Below are 19,702 nucleotides of genomic sequence, written 5' to 3' on the forward strand. Positions count from 1 at the left end.
GAGCTCTGACCATACACAAATCCCTTAAAGAAACCTGAGGTTTAAACGGGAAAAATCAACAAACTCCATTTTTTAACAGTCATTGGCGAGTTCTTGTTCTTTCCAATTTAGCAATTCAGGTAAGCCCAGCTCACCAGCTTCCCCAGCTCCACAAACACCAGACCGTACAGAGCTCCACAGCCTATATCCTTTCCCACACTGGGCTCTCTGTGCCCATCATCCCCATCCTTGCACGGTTCCACTGGCTCCTTATTCCCCAGGGGTTCAATTTTAATATCTCATCCTCACCTTCAAATAACAATAACTTGCATTTATCCAGCGCCCCTCACACATGGTACCTTCTCTGGTATCAAACCTCACATGAAGTCACTATTTGACTGTCCGTTTGGCCAATTATCGCTTTTTAGTAAGAAATCTGTGAAATAATATAAAATATTATTAATGTGTGGCATAATAATAATACTAATGCAGTGTATTTGTAAATCCTTACCTCTTCGACAATGTCAAGATCGCTTTTCTGTGGGTAATAATTCCTTCAAAAAATAATAATAATTTGGTCACTCAATCCACGACTGTTTGTGGGACACTGCTGTGCGCAATTTGCTGCCGCGTTTCGTCCACAAAATATACAGTCAATTCACTTTACAGTCTATTCTGTGAAGCGCTTTGAGACGTCTCGAAAACGTGATCAGGCGCTATATCAAATGCAAGTGTTATTATTATCTTTATTTGAGTCGAAAACAAATACTACTTTCATATCTGTGTCTAGAGGTGAGTGAGGTGTTTGCAGCTTCGCCAGGCAACATATTGTCATCTCTAGGGTTTTAGGAACAGACCAGTAATATAGTTGTTTTTATTATCAATAAAATGTGCATTTTTCCGCTCAATGCCACTTCTGATTCCAAAAATACACTGACAATACATATATATATATATATATATATATAGGTAACAAAGACCTCATATCGACTTTCAGCAAAGATCATAGTTACCGATCATAGATCAAACAGTCAACGATTTTTTTTCCTTCCCTCCGTTTTAGAGGCGTTTCAATTGAAAAAATGTTGGGCTGACATTTGTTAACATTATTTGTGGTCAAGTGTTCAGCTTAATGATGGGAATGGGGGGCGGATCGGGGTGGACAGCACCCAGCATCTCATCCGAGAATTAGATTTTCTCGAGGTTTTCTATATTGGGGGTGGGGTAGAGAAAGGAAATGCACGCCTTAGCGAGTTAACTCCTTTTCCAATGGGCAGAGTGATCAGAAAAACCCGACATCCACTTCCTACACACACATATATGTATATATATATATATCAAACTCTAGCGAAACTCTGTCTGTCCGGCGCCTTGGGACGTCCTCCCAACATGAAAGGCACTGTACCAATGTAATTTTGTTACTGTTGTTGTTTACGGATACAGATTTTCAAGATATTTCCGCATTACGACTTGACAAATTATGCACATAATTATTTTCGTTCTTCGTTCTGTCAAGCCGCACGATGACATTTTATCCAGATTTTTTATCGAGTGTGAGCCGATAGATTACGGTAAAGCAAATGGGACGGATTTCGATGTGAGTTTCGGTGGAGTGGAGCAGTACTGACTGAGTCCAATCAACTGTTTGACAGCGGTGACTGCAATCGCTTCAATAGCCGTAAAGATCTGTAGAACTGCAAACACGGACTTTTGTCTCTCATTGTCGAGAAATTATTTCCAAATCAAAAAAAAACCCTGTACCCCAGTTCGGAGTATCATTGAAATCATTTTAGTCAATCCTCCCATTGTCGAACGGTTTAAAATTATTTATAATATGTAGTGTTTTTTTGGTTTCCTGGGGGGCGATGGGGGCATTCAATACTTTTTGCTTTTTTGGTTTAAAAACAAATGATTGTTGTTAGATACAGCACTTGGTTCCCAATGGACGGCCGATCGACATCAAAAGATACTCCAACTCACTATCAGAAACAAGAACATTAGGACCTGCAGAATCTGGAGAAAGTTATCCAAACGTATGGTCTTTTGTTTCACGGCGATGGGATCTTTGCACAAGAATATCGTCTGCAAACCTACACCCACCCGTTCGCAGTTCAATTATCTAACAGCTCTTTGCTATTAAGATGAACTCGTTTGAGGCGTTTTCCCCCCAAAATAAGTATTGACCAATGAATGCGCCAGTACAGTAATGTGTAGATAAATGGGGAGCTCGGGAACACTGCACGTTTCCATTGAGGACGAGAGAAAGGCAAACGGATTGTACCCTCCTCCCCCAATTTGGCCGATATACTCTTGGTCGGTCGTTTTATCTACTCTACCTGCGCCTCACACAGTGGTGAAGAATGAAAATGCTAATGAACGCAATGAAACACACTGCACCGGGAATCTGAAGTATCGCAAACACTCCGAACGATCAACGGGAGCGCAAATAGTCGGAGGGCAAAAGTCGGCCGATGTAAAATCCACCAGAGACCCGCAGATCCCAACCAGTTCCTTACAGCCTGTGCTCTGTCTCGGTCACACGCCGACGCTGTTCAGTCCCGACTTTCACAGCGATCGCTCGCAAGTCCCTCCCACCCACAGTCCCGATATCCATTCCGTTTCCTCGAGGTGCACTGGGTGTTAAGAGGCAGCATTTTGTTTCCATGTTCACTGGGAATATATCTCCACGAAAGCGCGAACATCAAAACTTGACTGGACGACAGATTTAACTTGAAATCGCATTACTACATTCTCTTATCCACCCATTCCTTCCCCTCTCTCTCTCTCTCTCTCTCTCTCTCTGAGTCATCCATCATTTTTTCCAAATAAATTAACCAGAGAAACTATTTCAGAGCAACGCAATCGCACGGAAACGCCACCCGCGATATTAAACATCTTCTCAATGGGATGTTATTGTGCAGTCCCGCAACTTAAAGTTGTTGGGAGCTGTTGATCCGATCGAACTACGAGCGAGTTTCAATAAACAGCAGCATCAGGACACAGAAAATACAGCATGTGGGACTGGAACAGGTTTAGAGACTTCACTATCTCCCGGTGGCGCGGTTAGCTTTTATTATTAACCTGTTCAACTTTCCTTTCCTTTCAGTTTCCACGATAATATGTACTCACAGGAATGCTCTAGAGAAGGAGGTCCCCGACCTTTCAGCCCGTGTTCAGGCTCCTTTGAGAAATGAACATAAGCCCATGTGTCAGGGACATCCTCTGTGACACCAGTAGATAAATATCCTTTTAAAATCTGCAATATCCCTTTTAAACTGGCGTTCCTGAGGGTCTTACAAATTACGCCTAATGGAAGTGGGCAGTTGCTTTTCTTATTGGGTAAGATTTTCTGGCTTGGCTGAAGGTTTGCATTTTACAAAAGCTGAAAATGCCGACTTGGAGATCGAGCAACACAACATCCTTCAGACAAACATGTCCTTTTAGCGAACTCCGCAAAATAATTAATATTTGCAAATGCCAGTTGGAGACAGCAACGTCCTAAGCTTTATATGCATAAACATGATTCTACCTTTTTTTTCCATCACAGTTAAAAGTCTAATTTCACGCTTGGATTGGCAACATGCCATTCATTGACTTGGCTGGTCTTTCGCGACGTGTGAAAATAAAGTAATTGAATGTATATCAAAAGTATTATTGGTTTAAAACCAAATGATGCCGAGGAATTATTTAATAAGACAAGGTATCAATGTTGTCTGTTCACTTAGTATGTGCGTGTAATGTGCAAAATTTAAGGACGATTAACAAGAAGTCGAGAGAAACAGTTTGCAACTGAAAACGCCGTTCATCCCTAATTCATCTTAACAAGTTAAATCGCGTGAGCCGTTTCGCTGTCAACATTGTCCCAACAGCTGCGTTTATAGTGAAATACAAGTGCATTGTACTTGGACAGTAAATGTATAAAGGGTAGTTGTTATCCGTTTTGTGTCGCAAGCAGCAAAACAAGTCAAAGTGCACTGACAAGTGTTTATTGTTGGAGCGGCATTGAAGTTCCAGGAAACGCTGTTCCTTCATAGCCGGACATGCGAGGACGAGGCATTCCAGAAAGATATAGAGATCAGGAATGTCCAGGGCGCCTTCCCAGCTAACCACTGGCTCAGAAACTCTAGATTCAGTCTCCAATTCGTGTCCTTTTAATTCTTGTGTATTTTTCCTGTGTGACAGTCACCGTGGAGTCCGCTCTAAACGGTGGCTGCCATCAACACAGTTGTTTTTTTTCCCCGTAGAACGGGAAAAATAAAATGCAACCACGTTTCCTCAACATTAATCACCTTAGGGCAGTCAATTTAAACATTTCTGCTGTTGTTTTCAAATCGATGTATCAAAAAGACACAATATTTTAAAACTACATTTCTTGCCAACTTTTAAAGCTGTCTTTTGGGATTCTTGGAGATGGCTCATCCACAAAATACACAATAAATCCACTTTACAATATATAATGTGAAGCGCTTTGAGACATCTCAATGATATAGTAAGGCACTATATCAAATGCAATGATTATTATTATTAGAATGCATGTTTATTCCCCCCCACCAACCCTCGTCTGGAATGTGTGTGTGTTTAAATCTTCAGTCTGCAACTTGCCCTGATGTTAAAAACATTTACCATGTGTCAGTGTACCACAAAGCCATACTCAAATGAAGCCATATTCATGTTCCAATCCTGCTCTACTTTATGTTTGTTGTGGGTATGAAGGTTGGACAAAGCTGGCCTGGGCTAGTCAAGGGAATCTGCTTCTCCTGATTACTATCATCACCTGCAAAGTGTATAAAGTAAGTTCTGTGAGACGTTGTGCGGTGTGAAGGGTGCTATATAAATGCAAGTTGTTGTTGTTATGTGTGGTTATTAGGAGATGGCAGGAGCAGGCATGCTGTGAAGCCATCCATAGACAAATAGCTCACACGGGAAGATTAGTGCAGATATTTGTGTTTCTGGAACCGTGCTCTAGCATAAATCAGCACCTAAAGCGAAGGAAATTGATAATAATATCTTCTACTTGCATTGTATAATATCTATTCTACACAGACAGATATACTACAGGATGTAGTTTATATATGGACAACCTTAAGGATTATATTCCAGGCATGTCTTTTACGATTCCGGGATTTTTTTTATGTTGTTGCATTAATGGCAGTATTGTCTGCGGATCTCATATATATTAGTTACCATCCCACTCTCATTGGTGGGATACAGTGGTTGGTGCTTCTCAGTGTACTTGTACATTGATCAAGGAGATATTGATTGTAATATTAAACAATTTGTGTGATGCAAGGCTGGTTCATGATATTGGTCTTTAAACCTCAGGAACAAGGTGGCACATTGTAAGAGGACTTCTCACCATGCTAAAAGTGGATGTTTGAAAAAACTGACATAATAACTCAGTCTGGGATCACAATTTTGAGTTGTGAATTTTGTTGTCACGAACATAAGACAGAATTCAATGTCTTCCTGGTTGGTACCTCAGCATCCACTCCTGAAGCTCTGCACCTCCAACTGGCAGAATGCCTAAGCAATGGATTGCCGCATTTGGCCTAGAGAAAGGTGGCAATATATTCTTATACGTTATGGTGATGTGCTCACCATACTCCTAGTGTTTTCTATTAATCTCGTGAGCACTCACATCTACACGCATTAGTGTGTCCAATGACAAACTTGTGACTATCCTCCTGTGGCAAGTAGGAGTCTCAGTGGCTTTGTGCTACACTTACACATGGTAAATGCTTTTAACATCAGGGCACTTTGTCCAAGGTGACTTGTCTGGTGAATTCAAATCACTGCTTTGTAATCTGATACCCAATTCAGTGAGGTCCAAGTACTCCACGGCATTCCTGATTGACCAATTTGCCTGGCTCATCACTAAATCTTTGGGAGGTAGACAAGACACAAGGGAAACATCTAGGTGCTGATAACAGTGCAAGCTAATATTGCAAAGCACAGGTAGCCCGAGTTGCACAAATAATGGTAAGCAAACCAATGCTTCTTACTGCAAAAATGAGCAACCTGGTCAGATTCCAGGAGAAACCCAAATTGCATTTTCAAGTCCAAAACATTTTGGCTTCAACCAACCCACAGCTGTTTGCTCCAGGCATAGGCAAATTGGTTAATGCCCCTGTAGGAAGCAATTGCACACTCTAGAACTGACAAACAAAGAGCTGCTTTAGTGAGTTTTCTTGGTCGCTGAAACTGAAAAATTCTTAAACATGACAAGGTGCTTTTTTTGCATATCAGACACACGCTTGACAAAACAAAATGCATTAAACTCTTTGTGAAAACTGAATGCCTTCTCTACCATATTTCTGTCTTTGAAAGTCTTTGTAAACATATAAACAGTGCTGACTTTAGTACCACCTTACACATCAGTACAAATAGACAGGCAATAACTTCAATTATCTTAAATGAAATTACAAGTATAAATGATTAAGAAAGAATAAGGAGAATCTTGCAAATCTAACTTCACATCAAACACTTTTATTTATAGGGGAATAAGTCAAGCATATAAAACTTTTGTGTTTCAGAATGATAAACTACAAACTATAACAAGTCATTATAGCAGCCAACCAAACTGAAATCATTTGAGAGTAAAACAGTAGTTGTGCCACAATATCTCAAAATCTAGGATGCTAAATGTTTGCACAAACATTTGCATTTGTATTAATGCACTTTTTTGTCAACCAGGTGTTTCAGCCACCAATTAAACTTACAAAAGCAGATCTTTGTTTGCCATTTCTGGAGCGTGCAGTCACTTTCCGCAGGACAAATGCCAATTTGCCTAAACCTGGAGGAAATTGTTGTAGGTTGGTTGAATTGCTGAGACATCAGAGTAAAGGGTGACAATCACTATGCCATCCAAAATACTTACTGTGACAATTAATTTCTATTTGTGTTTCACATTATATATTTGTATTTAATGGAGCAGAGCGGTATGAGTTAAAACATTTAATATAAGTAACTCAGGAGGGTTTTGTGATAATCATACTAAGTCATTATACCTTCTCTTCTTCAGTCCTATATTGGAATCTTTGTTGTGATTTATTGAAGAAATGACAAATATTTTGGTTTGTCAATTTCAGTTTAAAAACATGTTTCTCTGTGAATCTTTGTGAAGGAGGAAACACCTTGATATTCTTCTGGAGAAGAAAGCAGACGTATCTGCAAAATGTACCATACAGATATTTCCATTGCATTTAGATTTTAATCCCATTATGTACCTATCATGAGACATAAAGAGAGGTGATACCAATCCTTCCATTGGATATAGGCTTTTATCATGCCAAAATGTTTCAAAGTTCTTTATAAAAAAATACATAAAGTGCAATGATTATGTATTTCCAGATGAACGCAACAGCCAATTTTCACACAACAATGTCCGGCAAACACCCATGAAGTGAATGATCATTTTTTAAAAATCTTGAGCAACTCCCTCTGTTCGAAAAGTGCTATAGTATCTTTAATGTCCACCAGAACAGGCAGATGGGAGTTCAGTTTAACATCTCATCTGAACGATGGATCCTCTGACAATGCAGCTTTCCTCCACCACTGCATCAGCGTGTCAGCCTAAACTATGATCTTAAATTTGAGAAATGGAGCTTGAATCCACATTCTGACTCAGATACAGAGAGAGATAGAATGGAACAGATAAGTAGAGAGAGATACACATACACACAGACACACACACAAAAAGTCACAGACAGACAGCTAGATAAATATGTTCTCCAAACCCCAGAGGGTTCTGAAAATTCTTGAAAATCCATTCTGCCCCTGCTCTCTGAAACTCTATACCAGAGACCCTCCTCCTCAGCCTCTACCTCTAAAGCCTGCCTTAAAACTTATCTTTTCAACTGCACTTTTGGTCACCTTTCTTCTCCCACCCCCGCCTTTGCAGGTTGTTTTCCTAGTCACCTGTATGATACACTTTGAGACATCCTACCAACATAAAAGACAGAATATAAACAGAAATTGTTGTTGTTGCTGCTAAATGAAAAGAGAGTCTAATTTCCTTGATCTTGTCCCTCTGTTCCAAAAATCCTCATTTTTCTATCCAAGGTTTGTTAAAAAAAATCCACTTTCTTCAAAAACAATTTCTCCAAACTTATATTTGCAAGGACTTCATTCACCCAATGAGAAAATGTGTGTGGCTCTCCTGATTTTCACTCCAAAACTATAAGGTTCTTTGCCATCAATAGTGCTGACAGAATCATTCAGTTTAAATGCTGTGGAACGTTAACCTCTGACAATGAGCCTAATATACATATCTTAGGGTCACTATTGATGGTTAACCCCTCTGCCCTTGCTCTCGTATTCACCACTCCTTCCCAGAAGGGAGGTATCTTAGGACATTTTCAAAATATATGCAAAGGAGTCCCCTGATCTGAGACACAAAGCCAGCATTTATTCTCTGATGAGTATTTCAGTTTACCCACAGGGTCTCGTACTGTACTAAGCTGCGAAAAAGCAGCTCCACAAGAATTATTCTATTAATGCTTTATACTGCACCATATTAAGTATCTTATAAGATTTGGCTGTAAAATAAGATTAATAAACTTCTGGCTGCATAAAATTCTGAAATTCCAAAGGATCCCTCAAAGTTGTAGAAAGGTAGAGATTGTTTTGAGGAGGGCTGAAATTGCTGACTTATCTGTTGGGAATGATACATCTCCTTTCATGCATAACCTCAATAAAGCAGATTTTAAGACAATCATTAAACAACACTTATTTATGAGCTACCACTATGTTAGGGTGCTTACATAAGGGCACTGCAACAGAATGCGATGCATCCATCTTAATCCACATGCCCAAAAGAATATAAACATTTCTAAGAGTGTATCATTTAATTGTAAGACTTCCAACCTTTGGTTGCTGCATTTCCTCTCCAACTCCAACCAGATGGTGCCTTCTACCAAAAGCCAGACCTATCATTCCATTTGCCAACATTTAAAGGTATGTACTGTTTTCAATCTGGTACCCTTTATTTTATCCTGCTGCAATTTACTTATACTTAGCTTGGAGTGAGGAGGGTTTATCTCCCATACGGTTAAGACCATCTGTTTAATTTTCTTGAACAGTAAATCTACAATAACAGCAATTTGCACTTACAAAGCACTTTTCACATAAGACAAACATTTCAAGTTTTTTACAGAGATGACAGGGAGTAGTGAGCAAAGAAGGAGAATTAATGGTTATTGAGCAAAAGCATGGTCAAAGAGCTAGACTTTTAAGCGTATTATCAATTAATAATTGTTATTAATAATTATCATAATAATTGTTATCAATTAATTCCAAGACTAACAAGCTTTGGATGCTGCATTTCCTTATATTATAATAATTATTATAATTATTATTTTATTATTATCATCAAGGCAGAAAGTGAAGCTTAGAATCATAGAAATTACAAGAGAGGAAGGCAAATCAGTCCATTATGCCTGTGCTTGCTTGTTCTTTAAAATAACAATCCATTCAGTTCAGTTTATTTCCCTTATTCCTAAAAACAAAAACAACAATGCTGTTATATTGAAATAAAAAAATCATTCATCTTCAAATTATTACTCATCTAATCATTTTAGACAGGAAACAAGATAATTAAGGGTTGCATTGTTATCACTTCCTGATTTTGGATTAGTCACCAATCTGTTAAAAAAATTGTTATCATCTATTTTAATTCATGTATTACTTTATAAACATGTTTTTAAAAAGTTAGAAAATAGTAGCTGGACTGATGTCTCAGGTGGTAAATGGACCATTAAAAATGTCCCAGGATTGAACATTAGTTTGTTCTGAGGCCGCTGAACCAACTGGCAGAGGGGAAAGCATTATAATGGCCCCAATAGGCATAGATGTGTGTAAAAATATACAAGATATACTAACCAGGGTTTCTATTCCTGATTGTCACACAGTGACCTCTGCTGGAAAGTGTATCTGTGTGGTGTTAAACAATGACTGGGTCATCCACACAGAAGCACACACAACACAGTTGACAGTGGGTTACTTCATTCAAGAGAGAAGAAAATGAGGAGGGGACAAAAACTGTGAAAGGAAATGCAACCTTTTTTCAAAAAAAAGAATTTATTATTAACATCAAAAAGAGAAACACAGAGTATGACCAACATGAACAGGAGTCTAATAAACTCAATGTTGATGGCAGCAGGCAAAAGATATGTATGAACTAGATGTCTTAGAAATAGAAGAAGAGTGGGGGCTGGGCTCAAATCTCCAGCATCAGTCCTTGATACTGAACTAAGGACATGTGGAAAACAGAGGTTAAGGGCACATATGGTCCTAATTAGCTCAAAATCAACCCTGCCATTACGAGGTATGTCCTGGAAAAGGGAGAGAAACAAATCAGGTGGAGATAAAACCAGAACTTTCTGTTTAGGACACAAAGTGAATTTGCGATACTTTAGATGTACCAGTCTTGTGTAGTTATAAAGATGGAAGACAAAAAATCTGAAATTTTCTTTCAATTTCTAACCCCATCATCGCACACTTATGTCTTTTTAGATTACTGCTTCCACCCCCTTAAACAAAACCTATCCTGTTCCACTGTTATTAACTAGGGTCAGGGTGGCAGAGTTCAGACTGCTATAAAAGGTACCAATAGTAACCCCATTTTTGTATCGAGTGTTGAGCATATGCCAGTCAGGGACACAACCATTATATCTCCATGTCCTTATAATCACATCAATGTGGTGACTTTTTTTTACATGAGCTGACCCAAACTGTCACGCCTTTCCAGGAAAAGCAAAATACAGCATAAGAAACAAATATAAACACACCAGTAGTAAGTCATCTTCTGCTTTTTCTGAAATAAAGGAATCTAATTTGTGAGATTTGCAAAATTAGCAAGTAACAAGTCCTGCAGGAACCTCAAAATATCTAAGACCAACCCTCTGGAACTCCACTTGGTCCAGTCCTGTTTCTATTAACCTGAAGCTGGTTGATGGTAAAAGAAAATGGCTCCTGGCACCTGGTTGGCAATCTTGTTTTAGCAGAATTTTGGAGGTTTAGGTTCAAAAATATTTGGACACTCATTGTATCCACAAATTCTTCTACAAATATTGTAATTTAAACCCTCATATGTAGAAGACAGTACCAATAATTATTTTATCCTCCCAGTCCAAATTCCTCCCTCCTGGGCAGTAACTGATACAACACTGAAGTTCGATCACACACACGCCGCAGCTTTGCTGTGATGCCCCTCCCCCTTTTGATTAGTGGAGTTGTCTTTGTTTAGGTACACTCATGAAGACTGTCCAGTTTTCCTCTCAAGAAACAAACTCATACGTACACTTTGCAGCAGGGATTATTGAATACTCGCCAGAAGTAGATTCTTTCTGTGTGATTCTTTCTACCCCCACCCTTTAACCATGGAACACTATGGCCAATCTTGAGGGTTCAGGCTATCCAGCCTGATACCATCTCAGCACAGACCTCAGATTCAACCCAATTTCCATGTTCATATGACACAGTTTTGCAATAGCGCAATAAATTTACTAACTGCTTAATCAAGTTAATTCCACCTTTTAAACCTAATCTAGGTGTGGCTCTCCAAGAGAAGAGAGCAATTAAGGGCTCCAAGATGCAACCCTGCATGAAGATGCTATATAAGTGAAACTTGTTGTTCTCAAACAGCACAGAATGTGCTGCCACACCAAACTGTACAGTACTTATCACCCAGCTTTAGCACTACTTGTACAAGCTACTTATACAGTGCAGTTGAAGACAGTGTCATGTGAAAACAGAGTCCTGCAGTAACCAGATATATCTGCTCTGTGGGAGAATCCAGAACAAGAAGGCATAATCTTAAAATTAGAGCACAGACTTCTGTGCTGTAAATTTCTATGGATCTATTTATGGTTTAAGCTATTTTGCTTTTCACAATGTATGATCAGATAAATCTTTAATAATAATAATCCTTGCATTTGATATAGCGCTTTTCACGTCTTCTAGACGTCCCAAAGCGCTTCACAGAATACACTGTAAAGTGAATTGACTGTATATTTGTGGGCGAACGCTGCAGCTAATTGCGCACAGCAATGTCCCACAAACAGTCATGGATTGAAAATGACCAATTTATTAGTGGATTTTTTTGGAGGGATTATTATTAGGCGTGTGGAGTAAGGAAACTTGCCCAAGGTTTCGCCCTGCCTGGAATTGAACTCGGGTCTCTCGCTTGCAAAGCGAGTGCTCTAAACACTGAGCTACAGGACTCCACAGATTTAATAAAATCTATTAGGAGTGAAATTAGGAGGTCCTTTTTCACCTGAAGGATAGTGGAAATCTAGAACTCTCTCCCCCAAAAGGCTGTGGATGTTGGATGCATTCACATTTTCAAGGTGGAGGTAGATAAGAATTTGTTCAGTCAGTTTATTAAGGGATATGGAGCAAGGGCGGGTAACTGGACCTGAGGTACAGATCAACCATGATCTTATAAAATGGTGGAACAGCGCTAGGGGCTGAATAGCCTACCCGTTTCTGTCTATCTATTTATCTATACTGTGCTACAATGATCCTCACCATGCCAACCAAGCTAACTGTGCAGCTAAATATACAGTAGCAATGGTATGTACAGCGTACCATGATTCTAAAATGTAGCAGTTTTTTTTTATCAGTTTATCAGAAAATTTTATCAGTTTAGTTTGTGCCAACAATTTCCACAGAATGAATATGCTAGTGCAGCAAGTCATTAAGCCCATCATGTGTCAGTTATGTTTATTGTAATAAAGTGGGCAGAACAATTAACTAATTTCTAAATAAATGGGAAAAAGAAACAAAATAAATAATAACATGATTAATTTTAAACAATGTTCCCAGATATTCTTAAAATGACCAGCAAATTAACAATGATATGATCTTCAGCCAGTGAAACAATTGGGGTTGAAATGAGACACCTATACAAACGTGTTTTGTTTAATAATTTTTGTTGGAAATATTTGTACAGTTTCATATTTCGTTCATGCATTTCAAAAAGAAACTAGATAAGTATCTAAAAATAACTATGCTGCAGGGTTTGCAGAAGGGCAGGTGAATGGGACTAAAAACAATGCTCTTAAAAGAGCCAGCCATAGACATAATGTCTGAATGGACTTCTTATGAGCTGTAAATTTCTATGGATCTGTTTATGGTTTAAGCTGTTTTGCTTTTCGCAATATATGACAAGATAAATCTTTAACAAAATCTATTAAAAATCAAACGTGAAGGGTAGCACAATGCAATAAAACTGTGTACTACACAGTGGAAGATCTCCCAATATTCTATGCACTGCAAGTTCCTATAAAACAGGAAGTGGTGAGGACCCACAAGGTGTGATACTTCCCCACAGGAAGAGAGGAAGAGAGAGAGCACATTTTGGGGGAAAAAAAGTCACCCAAACTGCTCTTGTAACCTCCCAGTGGCCAGATCAAGAGCAGCATTGGAAGGGACCTGGAAACAAACAACATGCATTTTCTCTGTCAGAACATGAGGTGGTACTTGAAACAGGTGAAAAAAACATAATCTGTATCAGGATATCTCTTAGTTAGTGGAGTTTCCTTACTCCACACGCCTAATAATAATCCCGCCAAAACAAAACAATAATAAATTGGTCATTTTCAATCCACGACTGTTTGTGGGACACTGCTGTGTGTAATTGGCTGCCACGTTGCACCAACAAATATACAGCCAATTCACTTTACAGTCTATTCTGTGAAGCGCTTTGAGACATCTCGAAGACGTGAAAAGCATTATATCAAATGCAAGGATTATTATTATTATTAGTTATACGGTAGCCCTCCTTTTTTGTTGCTGATTTTACTAAACTACAGAGACCAGCCAATAGTAAGTGGTATACCCTGAATATAGAGATGCTTCATATGTTCAAGATGTTCGTACATCAAACTTTTTTGGTTCATTGATCATGTTGCTTCTATGTTTTAATATTTCATGTAAGTGAACTGTCAACTGAGAGGTTGTGCATATTGAATGTTCTGCATACTGAAATGGCCTCCTGATGTAAAAAACACAAAACGTAAATTGCATTGTAATTGTATAGTGCATTCAGTAAAAAGGCACAGATGACAGTTAGAATACTGGAGTCTGTTGACAAATATGCAACACAAATTGTTGAAATCAATAAAATTAAAAGTAAACTTTCAGCTTTCTCATAAATAAAGTTCATAATAGATCTTCTTTGTGTTGTCCCTGTTCTTAAGACTGAATTCTGCAATTCACTTTTGATTCATAACAAATAACTGGTGTTTTTTAATGACACCCTACAAGTTATTTCAGTTTACAATATTACGTATACACTTTACAATTAAACTACTGTACAGGCAAACAGTGACATCTTCATAATATTTATTACAGTTCTTTTTGAAAATATGCTGAACTATACTGTCCACTCTTCACAGAAAAGGTATGGTTTGGACACTGCATAATATAATTAAGAAGCTAAGTAAAGGAAAATGATTAATTCGATTTTTAGTTCATAAATCAAACTAATATTTCAGAAAGTGATTTCTGTAGATTATTTAATCTTCTTCACATTAAATATAATCCAACCATTGGTAAAATATTACAAATGTTGAAAAATAATAGCATTTTAAATGGTGTTCGATGTCATTATTGTATCTGATGACATTTAATAAAAAATTTAGAATTTTCAAGGTAAGATACAAGATATTATTATAGAAATACTTGTTCAGGTGGCTCCATGAATTAGATTTAGATGAACCCAAAATGTGTTTTTTTGTCTTCTGAGTTTAATTTTCAGTTTATTGTAGCACACACACATATCAGGATTATATTTTGTTATTGTAGAACAACAACAGCAAATTGCATTTAAAAAAGCAATATGAACTCAGACCCACCCAACATTTTTTGAATGAATACAATATATAAATTACATTTAACCAAGAAAGGCGCATTCATTTTTTAAAGATCTTATAAACCATTAATTGTCAATCAACAGAAAACATTGGATATTTAACTTGGTCTTTTCATGTGTAAATTTTCCTCACTCTATGAATATACCACCAACTGTTGACTGACATTGTTTTGAAAATCTCCCTTGTTCTAGTCAACCAGCATGGGGTACTCAAGTACTATAAACGATTGAATCCCAGGCAATTTCTCTTTCCCTTTCATCACGTAGGCACCTCAGAATTGATTCTTTTGCCCAATACCAGAGCTATGAGTGACACAAGACACAAGACACAAGACTCCCAGATGAAATTGATCATTCACTTCATGGCTGTTTTTGGTGGGACATTTCTGTGTGCCAATTGGCTGCCACATTCTGCTATAAAATACACAGGCACTATTACACTTTACAGTAACTCCTGTGAAATGCTTTGAGACATCCTCTAGATGTGAAAGACACTATATCAAATGCAATGATTAATTATTATTTTATATCATGAATTCACGCCTTCTGGATAATCCTCCAGTACACAAATATATTGTTTCCTGAAACACCTCAGAGATTCACTTCTGATGATCCCCTATATAAGTAGTCTGTTTGACAACTGATGAAACTTACTTGAAGAGGGTAAGAAAATTCCATTGTTGATCAAGGAAGTCGCTTAAAACACACAAACATCTTGGACAGGATCATACTTACATTGGATTAGCGGGAATTGTGGGGAGCACTCTACAACACTTTTGAAACTTTTTGAGAAAGCCATCATATGTAACCTTATGAAAATCATCCCAAATAAATGCAAAGCTGGTCAAGCAGCATTTGAAAGAGACAAATAAGATAATATTTGGTGAACTCCTGCTGAAGAAGTAAACCTTGTACATTAACCTATATCTGTCTCTTATCTGCCTATTCTATACTATTGTGGAGTCCTGTAGCTCAGTGGTTAGAGCACTCGCTTTGCAAGCGAGAGACCTGAGTTCAATTCCAGGCAGAGGGCGAAACCTTGGGCAAGTTTCCTTACTCCACACAGAGCCTAATAATAATCCCTCCAAAACCAAAAACAATAATTAAATTGGTCATTTTCAATCTACAACTGTTTGTGGGACATTGCTGTACGCAATTGGCTGCCGCGTTCGCCCACAAATATACAGTCAATTCACTTTACAGTGTGTTCTGTGAAGCACTTTGGGACGTCCTCCTGACGTGAAAAGCGCTATATCAAATGCAAGGATTATTATTATTATTATTATTCAGATGAATCTTAAAGATGCCATGGCACTCTTCAAAAAGAGAACCCGCCCTCACCACCCATAAAATATAAAATTCATTTACTTTATGGATATTTGTGGGATATTGCTGTATATAAAATGCTTGCTGCACTTGCCAACATAAGCTCTGTGAAGCCCTTTGAAATATTCTAGAAGTTATAGGTGCTATTGTTTCCATGAAACTCGGGGAATGATTTAAGTATTTAGTTTCCCAGCAGCGTTCTTAAAATAAAGATAACTGGGATGCCACACAACTTTTAGGAGGTAATGGGAACTATCTACACACTTCGATTTATTTCAAATCATAAGACAATTGACACTACCAACAGGAAAGTGGAATTATTTTCCTCCCCCCTCCCACACACACACACACACACGCAAAAAATAACCTTTATTGAAAAATTGCCTTCCCAGCCCTTTTTGAAGGAGGAAATCGGCAATAGGACACCTTCTCTTTAAAGGGACTGTGTTGATTGGATGAGGCACCCCCTCTCCGGCGGCTGGTGCTGTGAGTGGGTGCACAGACTGGGGCTGCTCTGCTGCTGGAGGAGGAGGAGGAGGAGGAGGAGGAGGTCACAGAGAGGCACCGAGAGCGCCGCACAGCAGCGCTGCGGGGATCCACCCAACAGCAATGTACCGACAGCTGAGGGTCCGGTCCGGACTGCGACCAGGAGCGGGGGGCAATCCGACAAGTCGCTCAGGTAAAGCAAAGCATCTCACTCCAAATGCAGTCGATCGAGATGTGTTCCCGCATGGCCTTACCCCGCCTGGTTGGAGCGCTCGGGGCATTCGGCAAATACACCCGCTGTGTGTGCACTGCAAATCCAACGAGGAGACTACAGAGGGCAGTGCAATGTGGGGAAGCCCACTCCGCTGGAGGCACTGGGGTGGGAGTTCGGGGCAGGGGGGAGGGGGTGGGGTTGGGGGGGGGCATCGCGTTAACTAAAATGTATCTTTAGAAAAAGCGAAAAGTTCAGTGGCTTTGGTTTGGCGGATACTGTGCTGACTGCGGCGAGAGACAAAGATGCCCCGATGGGATGTGAAGTGTTTGGAAACCCCGCTCGGTCCTCATTAAAGATAGACCACATTTCTGTGAAGGCGATCGCCCCCCCGGGGCCTCCCCGGTGCAGTTCCCGGGGCAATAACATGCACTCCCACAGATGTCACCGGGGTCGGTTACGGTTGTAACTGTTTTTATGCCGAACAGAGTCGATGCGAGTCAAAATATAACCAACACACACGGGCAATGGAGTTAAATTCCCGTTTCAGCTCCTCCGGTGGCGCAATTCCCGTTTAAATGCTCCGCCCAACCAGCGCCCACCCCCCAGCGCCCACCCCCCAGCGCCCACCCCAGCGCCCAGCGCCCACCCCCAGCGCCCACCCCAGCGCCCACCCCCCAGCGCCCAGCGCCACCCCCCAGCGCCCACCCCCAGCGCCCACCCCCAGCCGCCCAGCGCCCAGCGCCCACCCCCCCAGCGCCCACCCCCCAGCGCCAGCGCCACCCCCCAGCGCCCACCCCCAGCGCCCACCCCCCAGCGCCCAGCGCCCACCCCCCAGCGCCCAGCGCCCACCCCCCAGCGCCCACCCCCCAGCGCCCAGCGCCCACCCCCCAGCGCCCAGCGCCCACCCCCCAGCGCCCACCCCCCAGCGCCCAGCGCCCACCCCCCAGCGCCCACCCCCAGCGCCCACCCCCCAGCGCCCAGCGCCCACCCCCCAGCGCCCAGCCCCCAGCGCCCAGCGCCCACCCCCAGCGCCCACCCCCCAGCGCTCAGCGCCCACCCCCCAGCGCCCAGCGCCCACCCCCCAGCGCCCACCCCCCAGCGCGCCGCCTGCAGCCCGAGGATACTTGAGCAAAACAGCTTTGTCTGTTGACTTATTTGGGGCTTTATAAAATCCCCCAAAATCTCCGGAACAGTTTTAAAATGAACGGACTTTCTGGCAAACGGTTGTTTGACATGAGCAAAAACTGAATGTCATTTTCATGAATGAAAATGATTACCTTCATTTCTGCTGCTGCAGAATTGCAATCCCACCTTACCCTGCCCTGAGTATAACTCGTAAAACTACTGTATAATTTATTATTGATTCAACTAAACTTCCTCCCCCCCCACCACCACCACCACCCAAAAAAATAAATCGGTACAAGTGAAACAAAATGCAGTAGATACTTATGAATGCATGTCTCTACCACTCAATGGTGATGCTTTATAATGCATTCCACCAAGAGAGTGCATTTTAGAGGCTTAGGCTCCAGAAGCAAATAAATCAACTTCTGGCAGGACCTGGATCCCAGGCTGGAAAACAGTCTCTTTCTCCTCCAGCGCCGCAGTGCTTCCTGCCCTGAAGCGTTCAGCTTGAAGCTTGCTGTGCCCCCTGAGCGGGGTGTGGGGGTGTTCAGTTGAACACAAGCACCTCGCACCTATCTTCACTCCACACAAAACTGCTACTCCTATGCCATAATGTCTTAAACTACAGTACCCCCATCCAGTGGGATCCCGATACCTAAATCACAACCAATGAGCAAAGAACACTAAAAAACCGTGATTTACGGTCCACCGGGATGCGTTTGTGATACTGACCAGTATATGGTTTGGTCGGAAGTTACACGCTATGGTTTCAATATTAACCGCTCCCCACCCCCCCCTCTCTCCCAAAGAAAACTGTTTGAGACTTGATAACAACAACAACTTTCATTTATATAACATCCCTCGCCGCGGGGAAGGGTCGCAGAGCGCTCCACAGTGAGTGGTGGAGCACAATCACATAGGAGGGTCTCCAGGCGCCACAGGGAGCCAGTGCAGCCTGGCCAGAACTGGGGTAGGAGCTTAGTGTGGATCCACTGGATCCTGTGTCTGATGGAACGGGGGAGATCGGTAAAGAAGGCATTTCAATAATCCCAAATCGTTGCACTTTTTTGTTTCAATGCCCCGCACGCTACAATAAGCAATTATATTATTTCTAAAGATGGAATTTAACGCGCATCTGGAAGAAGCATTGAATAGAAAGCTTATGTAATTGTCATGGGGGAGTGCAATTCGTTTAACAGAATCCATTAATTCACTTAGAAACGTAGCTGCCCTTTGACATGTCCAGTTAAAGTGGGTGTATACATATACTCACACACACACACCAAGAGGCATAGTTATCAAGAGGCACAAGTTAGAGTTGGATTTTCTAGGGAACTATCAAGTTGTGAAATGGGAATAAAAATAAGCATCAATCACACACAGTGTCACTCATACTTTGCAAAACCAAGGATAATTCAACAGAGAGAGAGAGAGAGAGAAATACCAACCTGAGTCTGGGCAGGAGACTATCTTGAGTGAACGCATCATCTTCTGGAGGATCTGGAAATTAACACGGAGGCTCAATTTGACCAGAAAGAACAATGGACATTTTTTACACATGTTTGATCTTTTCAGTTAAATGAAACATTTTGCCACTGGAATGTACAGTTACACGGTTTGGATTCGGAACAAATAAGAAATACTAAGAAAAAAAGGGCCATGGGCTGTAAGTAAGGGCTTACCTTTGTCACAAGATA

General features: G+C 40.7%; 1 protein-coding gene across 1 annotated transcript in view; it reads right to left on the reverse strand.

Moving 5' to 3' along the window:
• Nucleotides 1–19,702, reverse strand: part of LOC103182210 (protein lin-28 homolog B) — a 142,276-nt gene that overhangs the window by 105,929 nt on the left and 16,645 nt on the right. The window contains exon 2 of the mRNA XM_042333435.1: nt 19,454–19,505. Coding sequence (XP_042189369.1) covers nt 19,454–19,493 — 40 coding nt within the window. The 5' untranslated portion in view covers nt 19,494–19,505. The remainder of the gene's footprint in view (nt 1–19,453; nt 19,506–19,702) is intronic.

This window comes from Callorhinchus milii, unplaced genomic scaffold (assembly GCF_018977255.1).
Source record: "Callorhinchus milii isolate IMCB2004 unplaced genomic scaffold, IMCB_Cmil_1.0 Scaffold3, whole genome shotgun sequence".
In the NCBI taxonomy this organism is placed as follows: domain Eukaryota; kingdom Metazoa; phylum Chordata; class Chondrichthyes; order Chimaeriformes; family Callorhinchidae; genus Callorhinchus; species Callorhinchus milii.